The sequence below is a fragment of the Astatotilapia calliptera genome, chromosome 11 (genome assembly GCF_900246225.1).
Source record: "Astatotilapia calliptera chromosome 11, fAstCal1.2, whole genome shotgun sequence".
Lineage (NCBI taxonomy): Eukaryota > Metazoa > Chordata > Actinopteri > Cichliformes > Cichlidae > Astatotilapia > Astatotilapia calliptera.
The window spans coordinates 33,934,394-33,946,882 of record NC_039312.1 but is presented as its reverse complement, the minus strand read 5'-3'; the positions used below and the strand labels follow the sequence as shown (position 1 = coordinate 33,946,882).

Genomic DNA, 12,489 nt, shown 5'->3' with positions numbered 1-12,489 from the left:
CAGTACTCTTTTCGTTCATATTTTTTAAGGAAAGAAGTTCCTAAAGTATTAATTCTACACTACGAAAATACTAAAGAAAAATCCTGTTTTAAAAAGGTTTAAGTACACTTGAGTATGAGTTTAAGTGTATCAGTACATTATTAAGTTGTGTTAATGATAGCCACAAAGTTGAGCACTTAACTACATTTTGCAGAATGCAACAATTGTAATATTCATGAAATGCTCATTTTAAAAGGAACAACATTTACCAAGTTAGTAAATAAGAGAAAACCACAGATCAATAAAATAAATGTATTGTGACTAAAAGCAGACCCTAAAAGAAAGACACAACTTAGAAAACCTGATAGGACTGAACTCTGAAATCCAAGGTTAAAAGGTGAGTTGTGTAGTGAGAAAAACGGTAAGAGATATAATAACCTACACGAATAGCAAAAGTGCAAATACCCATGTGTCAAGAATGGGATTAAATGTTTTGTGTCCTTCAAACAGAACTGCTTTGTGGAAACTACCTGGAAAGTATTTACAGTATCATAAAAAAAACATAGCTGGATAGTGTAGTGGTAAAACTACACACCGGGAGGTGCAAGTTTGATTCCCACCCGGGGCGTCTGTAAGGGTCCTAACCCCCCCCCCCCCCGAGAACCTTAATAGACAACACTAGTTATTCCAACATTTGGAAGAAGGGACTTTCACAGAGCTATAGATTGATGAGGTACAACACACATGCTACGACAAGGGGGAGCCAGGATGACAAGTTGGAGGGGAGATATCATCACCCGCAGATAGAAGAACTGACCTGAAAGACTGAAACCTGGATATATAAAATTTTTTATTTATAAACGTGTATCTAAATCTCACTATCATGAGTATAATAAAGTATAATAATAATAATAAATTAAAATAAAAATCCCGAAATGAAATAAATAAATAAAGGACTAAAATGAAATAAATGACCTGACTATTCTATAGTTTGCCCACCAGGGGGTGCTGAAGACCGGATGATACTTTGAAATACAAAGACTAGACATAAAAGATGGGTGTAAATACTACAGTCAGAAAAGAGAAGTAGCAAAATCATGCATCCCCTATAATCACCAGCAGGGGGCATCTTCTCTGGATGTGTAACTGTACAGAAGTCTGAGACAACACTGATGCTTCCCACATGATCAATGACCTCAATAAAATCCTGATGAGTTTATGGTCTCAATCACTAGTTTCGAGTGTTACCTAATACAGCACTGGTTTTATTTTGGAAACGAGTCCCATTAGAGTCCAAAAGGGTGCCGCGCAGGATGGGAATTAGGTCAGGCTTATCTTGTAAATGAAGACTTGATACTATAGGAGTGTACAGTGTCCTTTAGCAGTCCTGGAGACCAGTCCTTGCTCTGTCAGTCAAAATATGTGTGCTGTTACCAACAAATGATAAAAGCCTTTCCTAATTTAAAATGGAGCCTTTTAGCCACGCCTCATATTTTAGCATTTCTTCAGTTCTGGTTCCTGCACCTGGACAGGTTTGAGTTCACTGCAGATCCAGAGGATCTCAGTGTATCAGTCCATCACAGCCTATCTCAGTAAGCGCCAGTGCAGAGAGCACCAGATGACAATGTGATAAATGCTGTCACAACAAGAGCCTCAGTGCTGCAGATGCTCCACACTTTCTCAGATGAGAAGGACAGTTAAAGGTGAAGGATCTCAGTGAAGTCAGAGATGCGATCGTCATTTGGACGACTTTTCTTGAATCCACCCTGACAGTATTTCTAAATGTGAGAGTTTAGTTCTGTCTTTTTACACCCCAAACTGCTTTTTTCATTTATTTTTGGTACTGTTGCACTGAATGAAAATTAACTGCAAAAACAAAATAACCTGACGTTCTTATAATTCAGGCATTAAAAATCATGAAAAACACACAGACCATGTGCTTCCTCCCAGCTTCCTTTAAAATGAACTTTGACCCTGAAAGCATTTCTAATATTTTCCTGCCCAGAAATGTTGATTTTAGATTTCCCCTCCTCTTCCTCCTCCTCCTTCTTAAGAAAGACATTTCAAACTACTCTTTGTGTGTTGAGATGTAAACTTCTATAAGAAACAAAGTCCAGAAAGCAAACAGCTGATATTTAAGTCAGATATGCTGCAAAACAACCCATACCGTTCAGACAGAGGTTTGAATTTCATTTTCTACAGTTGCATTGGCACATTTGAATACAGAAGGCCTTTATTATTTAATGTGTACACAAAGCATTTTCTTTCACCTGCCAAATCAGCAGCCGAGCTGTTTGAGTTCACAAACATGTTGATGAACAGGCTTGACCACCTGAGGACTGCAGTTCCTGATCTGCATCCTGTTCAGGGTGAGGAATGAGAGTGAGTCACGTGGCTGAGCAACCTTCACCTCGGCAACAGCACGGATCTGGCAAACAAAGCTCTATGACCGTGTCTGTGCCAGCACCTCAGTCCTGCTGCTTATTTGAAAAATGAAGGAGAGCTGTTCCAGTGACTTGGGATGTGCTTTAAACAAGTGAAAACAAACCAGCTTTGCCAGGTTCGACTTTAATCTGATCCTAATCTTAATTTGTTAGCGCTGCAAACAGCCAAACCCACTGTGAAAAAACAATTCAGTGTACACGTTCAGCCCGTCTCAGGCAGTGGTGTGTCCTCATCCAGCCAGCATTGTGCTATTTGCATAAGGTGTATTGTTTGCGGAGCTCACACAGCTTCTCTTTATTAGCGCTTCAAGATGAGACAGAATAATCATTGAGATTCTTTGAGGAAAAGTTCAAGAAGGAGTCTGTTTAACCAGCGACTGGTCAGCTCAGCTTAGTATAAAGAATGGAAACAGGAAGGAAATGTGATAACACTCAAAATGACAAAATCTGAGCAGTTTATTCAGCTGTCATTTCCTGTTGGACAAGTCAAACTGTCTGCCAAGAAAGAGCTGCAAATATGCTTCATTTGTTTCAGCCAGAGAAAGACGGGAGCACAAACCAGGAGCTTGTAGTTTTCACTGACGGGCCTCTCCATCACATCGAGATCACCACGCTCCATGACATGTTCAGAGCAAAGAGTCGCTCACTCAGGGAAACAACATAGGTTACGTGATGAGGAGCGTGTATTTCCCCGGCCTTCATTATTAAAAGTAATCATCAGTGCATGCTTAGCCTTACTCTTCTTTACTGCCAGAAAGGCTTGGGTGGCTTTTATAGGGATAGGCTTGGATTTTGTTTTGGCCACGTGTTAAGTAAGCTTAGCGTGTAAGTAAGCTTCAAAAACTAGAAGATATGTTTCAAATGAAGTCTTAAACATTTATTTTGACAGCGTTTTTCCATTAACAGCTTTCACATTTGGTTTTCTAAAAAACAAACAGGAGACTTTAACTTAACCTAAACCCCAACTCCAACTGTAAATGAGTCAGCAGAGGCCTGATGAGTGTTAAATCAGCTTAACTTGATGACTGCCTTCACATAAATACCAGAACCAGTGAGAGTTATGACAGTAACATGCATCGAAAAAGAAAAGTATATGACTGACCATCCTTCAAAAAGACATCATTTTCAAGCCCACAGTCAACAGAAGCTTGGATTACTACGATCACATGACATAAGATTATCTCCATTTCAGTAAATAACTACTCATACTTGGTCTCCTTCTTTAACAGAGACATAAGTAAGACAAGAATCCTGACTTCAAATATATCTGTGAGAAAGTAATGACAGAAGCATAACAGGGAAAAAAAGAACAGTTCATTTAGAGAAGTGTGAGCAGCAGCATGTTGCTTATGTCGCACTCGAGACCAAAGTTGATTGTAGCTCCTGGTGACGTCCTGACAAAGAGAAAAGTCCAGCACACGTCAAACAGCACGTGCCTTATACGAGCACACAGCTGATTAACATGTTTCAGCACAAGCCGGCTTATATACAGTACACGAGTCCTATCGGTGTTTTCATCCTAGAAATTAAATGAGAAGAAGAATTCACAATGTTCACAGTGAGAAAAAAACAAAACATGCTTCTTATATTAAGTAGCAGTTATAAAAGAAAGACTGAAACCTTTAAAGATGAAATAATTCAAGCAAGAAGTTGAATTCATGATCACTTTGTGACAATGACATGTCAGCTTACAGAGAGCGAAGCATTGAATAACACAGACGTCTAATAAAATTAAAACCTTGTTTGCAATCGTACTTTTCTAACATTGCACAACATTTTACTGCCTGCACCATTTACACAGGGAGCTTTTATGCCATGTTGATTCACTGTGTCATTAGTAATAAACATGGCAGGGACTCCGTAGGTAAAACTGTTGCCTCACAGTGAGAAGCTCCTGGGCCAGAGCCACAGCAGGCATCTTTTCTTACGAGTAATATCTAAGCTAAAGCTGGATCCATTATTTTTTCCTCATTTCCTGTCAAATGCGTACAATTTTAAAAGTGTGGAGATATTAAACAGCCAAAGTTTAGGTAAGGCCAGAGTATGATACGGTTTGAATCATTTCAGCTGTGAGGCTTCGTGCTTTCAAAGGATGCAGGATTTTAATCCCGACTGTGCATCAAAAGTTGCAGACTCGTTTTAGAACTTACAAACACAGAGATAACTTCGGTTTATGAAACAAAAGAGAAAAAAAATGATTCAGCGGCGCACTTTTGGGTTGATTTACATGCGATCGGTTACAGGAAGGCTCTGGGATTGGATCGAGGATCTTTGAGGTTTCTGTATCTGTGGGTGAGCCAGACTCCAAGGACCTGAAATCAACAACAAATGAGCAGCTGTCAGTTTTCTCAGTATACAAAAACCTCCTGCAGCACACATCAGCACCCGTTCACAGCAGACTACAAGTCTTTTAGCTTCACTGTAATGACATTTTCCCGACCTCTGTGAAACTGAAGAAGAGGCCGATGCTGCCAACAAACTGCAGCACCTGCCCGGCATAATTCTGGAGGATGTCTGCGCAGGCCACACAAGATGAAGTGTTAACGCAGACCTGGAGGAACAAAACAAGCAAACAAAACACAATCTTGACCAAGTTGCTTCTTAGAAGAAAATCTAGGAAATCTTTTCAGAGTGTTTTACTCACAGCAGGACACGAGCTGTTGTCCACTTGAGAGAAGCCGCAGCAGTTTAGAGTCCTCTCCAGGTCCTTCTGTGTGCCTTTAGACTTGTTCCATCCGGCCTCCAGCAGCAAGTTCTGCAGATGAAAATCAGCATCACTGGAGCTCAATTCATGTATACGAGACTTAAAAGTAATCCTGAAATGATCCTTTATTTAGACCTTGCATATTCTCATTGATTTGTCTCGCTTTGCTCCACAGTGAATTTTGCATGTGCCTCACAGAGCCACGCAAACATTCTTTAATTAAAGTCCTGCATTCAGTAGCTCCTTAAACAGAAATGACCAACTCTGAATAAGTTTGCTTTTTAGAGTATATTCCTAAATTGTTATCATTAAGCTCTACTATTTTTAGGATGTTGCAATCTGGTAGAGGAGTCTCAACAGTGTCAGTTCAAGCAGGCCACTGTGTTGACCCTGAGTCTACACATGTTGTCCTGTGATCAGGAAGCCATTATAAGCGCTATAAAACATGTAGGCTCTTTATATGGAGGAAGGAAAGCCTGCAACACTGCAGACAACATAATTTAGAAGACTTAGATATCAGTGTGTCACTGTTAAGGCACAGTAAGATCTAACATTAATGTTGCTTAAACTCAGATTTTTATTTGGCATGTAAATCAGGTGCAGCTCTGCTGTTAACTGTCTGAATGTACAAAGCTAAATATAATGTAAATAGCCTGAGTGCAAATTTCTGCCTGCTGATTCTACCACTTTGTTTTTTTACATATTCGTATTCACCGTTGTGGAGGTCCCAGAACAGAGACATGAAATCAATTATAAATACTGCGTTTCCACATAAAACAATCTTGTTTTAACTACAGTCCCTAACACTGAAGCTACCAGCAGTTCTCCAAGTTTGTTCCTGGGACTAAAAGTCCCATTTGTGTTTTTTAAAACCTGAAAAACCTAATTATGATTTATATTTTTAATGATTCACCTGAATCTGCACAGTAACTACAATCAAGCATCTATAACTGAGTAAAATATCAAAGAGTGACTCTCAAAATACAGAAGAAACATAGCGGAAATACTCAAATATAAAAACAATACTGGAATAGAGCCGTTAAAGACGTTTGTCTGCCTGTAACTGTCTAAAAGCCAAACGGTGTCCAAAATATTGTTTGGATTGTTGAGAAAAGACTAAATAAACTTACCTGTTGATCTTTATTGAGAGCCAGACATGCACAGGACACTGAAAACTGCAGCACAAACACTATGGAGAGAACCATCATGTACTGGACCAAGTTGAGGACGTTTAAAGCGTGTTGTTGCTATGCCTACGAGCCATTAAAACTCAGGACACACATCCACTAGAGCATAAAATCCTGGATTTGTGTGAAGGATACAAAGAAGAGCAGGACCTGGTGGTGCTTTAGGGCACCGCACAGACCCACAAAGGCAACAAAGAACAGGAAGACTCCCACGCCGATGACCCCTGCCACCACCTGGATACTGGAGACCAGGCCAAACCATTTCCCCCAGGCTGCCACGCCAATCAGCAACAGGCTCACCAGCTGAGGGGGAAAGGTGTGATAACACAAGGAAAAAGAAGGAAAAGTCTCATTTTTTAAGTCTGGACCAGGAACTGTTTTTAAGGAGGGGCAGGAATCAACTTTCAAGGTGCTGATTGCAGAATGAAACTAAGCTCACTAAGCAAGTAAAATCGGAATATGCTCTCCCTTCATTTCTTTCACTACATCCATGAAACTTCCCTGAGGTCCTCTTTTCCTCCTGCCTGGCAGCTTCTTTGTCCACTATATCCTCCATCTCTCCTCTACAGTAGCCATTTAAGTATTCCTGTGTTATATTAGTTTCTACATCAACGTGTTGATAAAAATTTTGAACTTTGGTCTCAACACTATTTACTTTAAAGCTTTAGTTGTTTATTTTTAGCAGATTAGAAAAGTTCTATTTCGAGATGTTCCCGTGAAGGAACATTTCAGATTGAACTGCCTCTTCTGTCACTGCTGCTTGAACTGAGTGGCCGTGGCTCATACGTGGAGGATCCTGCCCAGCGTCTGCATCACTTACTGAGAGAATTGAACACTGCAACACTGAAAATCTTTCTTCACTTTTTTTCTAGACGGTGATTTGATGAGCTCTTAATTTTGTTCCATTTTATGGAGCTTTAATCAATTTGATCATTGATTCATTCATTTTACCTGTCAGAGCTTATCCTAGAAATCTACTATGGCTACGTTCACACTGCAGGCGAAAGCGCATCAAATCCGATTTTTTTGACCCTATGCGACCCATATCCGATCATGCTATGACAGTGTGAACGGCGCAAATCCGATATTTTCAAATCCGATCTGGGTCACTTTCGTATGTGGTACTGAATCCGATACATATCCGATGTTTTAGAAAGCGACTGCTGTTTGAACGGTCAAGTCGCATTAAATCCGCCTTTTACGTCACCGACACAAGACTGAAGCCAATTATCAGCGCCCGAGAAGACATCGCGAACGCTTCCTGGCCATCCAGTGTAGATGTCAGTGAAACTGTTGGGAAGACAACGTAAACATTTTATTTGTTCTGTATAATCTGCAGATTCTGACAGAAATCTGCAGCTATCCTTTGAAGCAGCGCTCCTCTCTAAAACAGCAATAAGGATAATTATTAGGTTATTTACATTATTATGTAAATAACAAAATAACTTAAAGCAAAAATTGGGAAACGTGAAGTCCGAAGTCTTTATATTAAGGCCATCAGTCAAACAATACTGTTTGTTCTTGGTCTAAACAGAGCGCGTTGTGTGTGACATCTTCTTTTGCGCATGCGGGCCGCTTTGAGCGTTCACACTAGAGCGCGTTTGCTGTCGCATTTTATTTGTAGTGTGAACGAGCAGACAAAAAAATCGGATTTGATCAAAAAATCGGAATTGAGCATCAAGACCTGCAGTGTGAACGTAGCCTAAGACATCATGGTGTGTCATTATAAAGCTGCTTAGCAACAGCTACACCATTAAAGTCAAAGCCATTAATCATTTTGGTCTAGTAAGTGATTATGAGTACTTTTACTTAAATACTTTTGTTTGTTTGTACTATTACTTAAGCAGGATTATATTTTTTACTAAAAGAGTGCAAATACTTGTTTATGTATGAGGGCACCTGACCCAGTGTATGCTACACTTTTTAAAATTTCTGATGAAATAATCATATTTCCTGTGTGAAGCCCGTTTGAGGAATTTCCTTTTATGACATTACATTAACAATTTGACGCTTCCTGTGTGCTTTTTTAAATGTTTTACAGCTCATGGGAAAGCAGTAAACAGCACTCAGTTTGATTATTAAACAAAACAAGGAAGAAAAGGCCACATAAACACTGCTGATATATTAAAGTTGGGCCTAATACTGGATCAGCTTTCAAAACGTCATGTTACGCACTTTTTTGGCACTGGAAATAAAAGTTGAAGTAGAAAAATAATAAAAACAGTAATAAATAACCTAAAAAGTAATCATTTACGCATGCCACCTCGTTGCCATGGCAAACACGCATTTCCCCCCCCCCTCCGCTCTTAGTTGTAAATTAACCGACTAGAGAGGTCTCACGTCAACTGGCCCTCAAGGAGACATTTTACCCTCCAGCAAACATCAACATATTTCAACTCACCACATAAAGGATGTTGAGCGCGCTGAGTGCGTTCTTGGTGCAAACGAATCCGCCGCAAACCATCGCTGCTCTCGGGACAAAACGTTTAAAAACGAGATTTCTTCTCCTCCAGCTCTCTCGGCGTGCCTCTCTTGACGTTAAGGGTGGCTGTACCTGCTGATCTGCAGGTGGAGACCCGACAGGTGCTTCCTGGAGAGATCCTGCGCGCTGATTTGTCAGCTGAGGTGACTCACTGATTGTTGTTCAAGCAGTTGATTGCAGAAATTTCGAGATGATCTCACAAGAAGATTTCACAAAGTTACTTTGGTTCATGGTAACTTATTCATTTTAACGATTAACATCTCATAACGCAGAAGTAAAGGTCCTCTCACAGGACATGATTTAATTTGCTACAATGATTTGGAGTTAAATCCTCTACACAGTAGGGACTATGTTACTCTATAGTTCCCCCTTGTGGATGAAAAGTATATCACAGATGAAGAGTATCGAGGTTTTCTTAATTCGCGGACCACCACGTTCAGCAAAAACAGCTCGTTTAGATCTCAAATGGGCCAAATTAGAAATTGCTGCATGTTTGTTTACATCTCTGACTTACATGAATCTGTGTATTTGCATTCCTGTTTCAGAGATGGAGCGATAAAACATACTAAATGCATTATAATACAACACAATGCTGCTTCTTTATTTGTTGAATGACGGTTCGAGCCCCGGCTTGGACAGTCTCGGTCGTTGTGTCCTTGGGCAAGACACTTCACCCGTTGCCTACTGGTGGTGGTCAGAGGGCCCGGTGGCGCCAGTGTCCGGCAGCCTCGCCTCTGTCAGTGCGCCCCAGGGTGGCTGTGGCTACAATGTAGCTGCCATCATCAGTGTGTGAATGGGTGGATGACTGGATGTGTAAAGCGCTTTGGGGTCCTTAGGGACTAGTAAAGCAAATACAGGCCATTTACCATTCATTTCTTTCACTACATCCATGAAACTTCCCTGAGGTCCTCTTTTCCTCCTGCCTGGCAGCTTCTTTGTCCACTATATCCTCCATCTCTCCTCTGCACATGCACAAACCATCTGAGCAACACAATGCTGCTTCTTTATTTGTGCCAGCAGAGCTTCATTACAAATGATAATATCAATAGATATATAACATCAGCTTGTGTCAAATCCACACGAGCTTCAGATTATCTCAGTATTTAGTTGTCTCCCCTTTTTGTTTAAATGACAGCAGTCTCATAGGTCATAGGTCACATTATCCTAATATGTTCTGACATTTTTTTTCTTCAGAGCTTCATGCATGAACATGATTGTGTTGGAAAGTCCAGTAACAGTCAGCAATCTTTGGTTTTCTTTGGTCTTCAAAGCCTCGAGGTGTGCTCACAACAACAGTTTCCCCAAGGTGTTTCATATTGTAAGGTAAGGACCCTACAAAGAAGCAGAGATTGCTGATTGTTTGGGTTATCCATGTTTTCTTAACATTATTCCATTTGAATTAATTTTATATAAATATACTTATATTTTAATTGATTCTCCAAAAGTTGATTCTGTTCATCTGGACGTTTTCAGTGACGTCTTCAGTCTCAGCTGACTGCAGGTTCACTGGGCTGGTTTCAGTCATTATGCAAATGTCCTGTTTATAAGATTGGGGAAAACGCTACGTCCAGGTGAACAGAATCAACTTTTGGAGATTTACTTAACTGGATGATTGATCATACATCAAGACATTTTAATTGATTACACTTAATTGAATTGAAGTGTAAACAGAGAAAACCCTAACAATCATATTCCTAGTAACCCCAATAACAAGCGATCTCACTTCACACACAGTTTCAGACTCTGTCATGTTTCCCTCTGTCACAGTGCTTCTGAATCTTCTGAACCTTGAAGGACACCCATATTTCTAACAGGGGAACAAAGACTGCAGGTTGATTTAGCCAAAAAAGATTGATGTATGATCAAATCTACAGTTACCCCCAAGTCTTTAGTGGACAGATCCAAGTCAAAGAAATGTCAGTTAACTTTTTAAATTACTCTAAACAATTTTATTTTTTAAAATTTGAATTATAATAAAGAATATAAAATATTTGATTTTTGTCTTTATTTCTGTTTTTAAGTCCTTAAAGTTTCTGATTATTTGCATGTTTGCATGAAACACACGTTGAACTCTTAAACCACACTCTACATGTATTTGCAGTTATTTATTTGTAAAAAATCTTTGGAATCATGTCTGATTTCCGTTCCACTTCTCACGTGTGCACCACTTTGTGTTGGTCTTTCACGTGGAATTCCAATAAAATTGATTCATGTTTGTGGCTGTAATGTGACAAAATGTGGGAAAGTTCAAGGGGGCCGAATACTTTTGCAATGCCACTGTAGTTTTTAATGTTTCAATCAATCAATCAATCAATCAATCAATCAATCAATCAATCAATCAATCAATCAATCAATCAATCAATCAATCAATCTTTATTTATAAAGCACTTTTCATACAGAAAAAATGTAGCACAAAGTGCTTTACATAGTTAAAAGCAGCCCACCCCACCCTCCAACTCACTCCCCACACTCTCAATACACATATATCCCCCCACCCCCACCCACACACACATACACACATACACACACGCGCACACTTAAAGAGTAAAAATTGGGCTGGGCTCGCATGAGCCAAGTGAGGAAACATTATAACAGGGAGCCGTCTGCACCGGGAGCCGGTCACAGACCGCAGCCTCCGGGCTGGGCACACAGCAGGAGAGAGGCCAAGGAGCCCCCCAACCAGGCTGAGAGGACCCCAGAGACCCAGCAGCCACGGTCAATAACAGCCCCGGTGCAGAGAGCGCCCTCCGAGGAAACACTGGAGATATGACGCAATACGATATATATAGGGTAAAATGATAAAATAAATAAGAACAGGATACAATATAAATATAAATATAAATAGAGTAAGAAGATTAAAAAATGAATAAGAATAAAATCAATAAATATTAGGTAAATCCTAAATTAATAATAGAATAACAGGATAGAATAAATAAGCATAAAAAATAAATAAACGCTAAGTAAAAGCTAAATTAAAAAGGTGGGTCTTGAGCCTGTTCTTAAAAACATGTACGTTCTCTGCGGCCCTGAGCTCCTCCGGCAGGCTGTTCCACAGACGAGGACCATACCACTGAAACGCTGCCTCTCCGTGAGTATGTGTTCTGACTTTAGGGACAATCAAAAGGCCAGTACCAGAGGACCTCAGGGTCCGCGAGGGTTCGTATGGTAAAAGCAGATCTGAGAGATAAGAAGGCCCAAGACCATTAAGACATTTAAAAACCAATAAAAGAACTTTAAAATCGATCCTGAAACACACGGGGAGCCAGTGCAGCGATTCTAAAACCGGTGTAATGTGGGCCCGCCCTCTGGTCTTCGTCAGCACACGAGCTGCCGAGTTTTGCAAGAGTTGTAAAGTTGAAATATTCTTCTTAGGAAGACCAGAGAGCAGGGCATTACAGTAATCAATGCGACTGGTAATAAAAGCATGCATCAGCATCTCCGTGTTTCAGTGGCATTGATTGAACTGTGATGATTGATTGTACTCAGTACGTACAACGTCTGCCATGTAGGTTAACTGAAGTGTGCTGGAAGTTTTAACCTTTAATGTGAAGCCTAAAAATTGATCACACATTTGAAGTTTCAACACAAACTGATCCAAAACATTAAGCTTTATTGTGGCTGATTTATTTCACTGCTGTATTAGATCAGTTTGAGCTGGATGTGCCTGATAATTTGGAAATGAACTGGAAGTTA

At 40.1% G+C, this 12,489-nt stretch overlaps 1 protein-coding gene across 1 annotated transcript; it reads right to left on the bottom strand.

The window, feature by feature from the left end:
- Positions 1-3,274: 3,274 nt before the first annotated feature.
- Positions 3,275-8,987, bottom strand: tspan13a (tetraspanin 13a). The gene is made up of 7 exons (XM_026185614.1): positions 8,716-8,987; positions 6,450-6,617; positions 6,258-6,338; positions 5,068-5,178; positions 4,864-4,974; positions 4,635-4,735; positions 3,275-3,942 (listed from the first exon to the last, which is right to left on the bottom strand). The coding sequence occupies exons 1-6, from the start codon at positions 8,776-8,778 to the stop codon at positions 4,661-4,663; spliced, it is 609 nt and encodes a 202-aa protein (XP_026041399.1). The 5' UTR covers positions 8,779-8,987; the 3' UTR covers positions 3,275-3,942; positions 4,635-4,660.
- Positions 8,988-12,489: the final 3,502 nt, after the last annotated feature.

What these genes read in the sequence shown, in the direction of transcription:
- tspan13a (XM_026185614.1), bottom strand. Translation starts at nt 8,778, where the DNA reads ATGGTTTGCGGCGGATTCGTTTGCACCAAGAACGCACTCAGCGCGCTC. An exon ending in ACCAGGTCCTGCTCTTCTTT is followed by an intron (nt 6,339 to 6,449) that starts GTATCCTTCACA and finishes AACTTGGTCCAG; the next exon opens with TACATGATGGTTCTCTCCAT. An exon ending in TCTTCTTCAGTTTCACAGAG is followed by an intron (nt 4,736 to 4,863) that starts GTCGGGAAAATG and finishes TGTTGATTTCAG; the next exon opens with GTCCTTGGAGTCTGGCTCAC.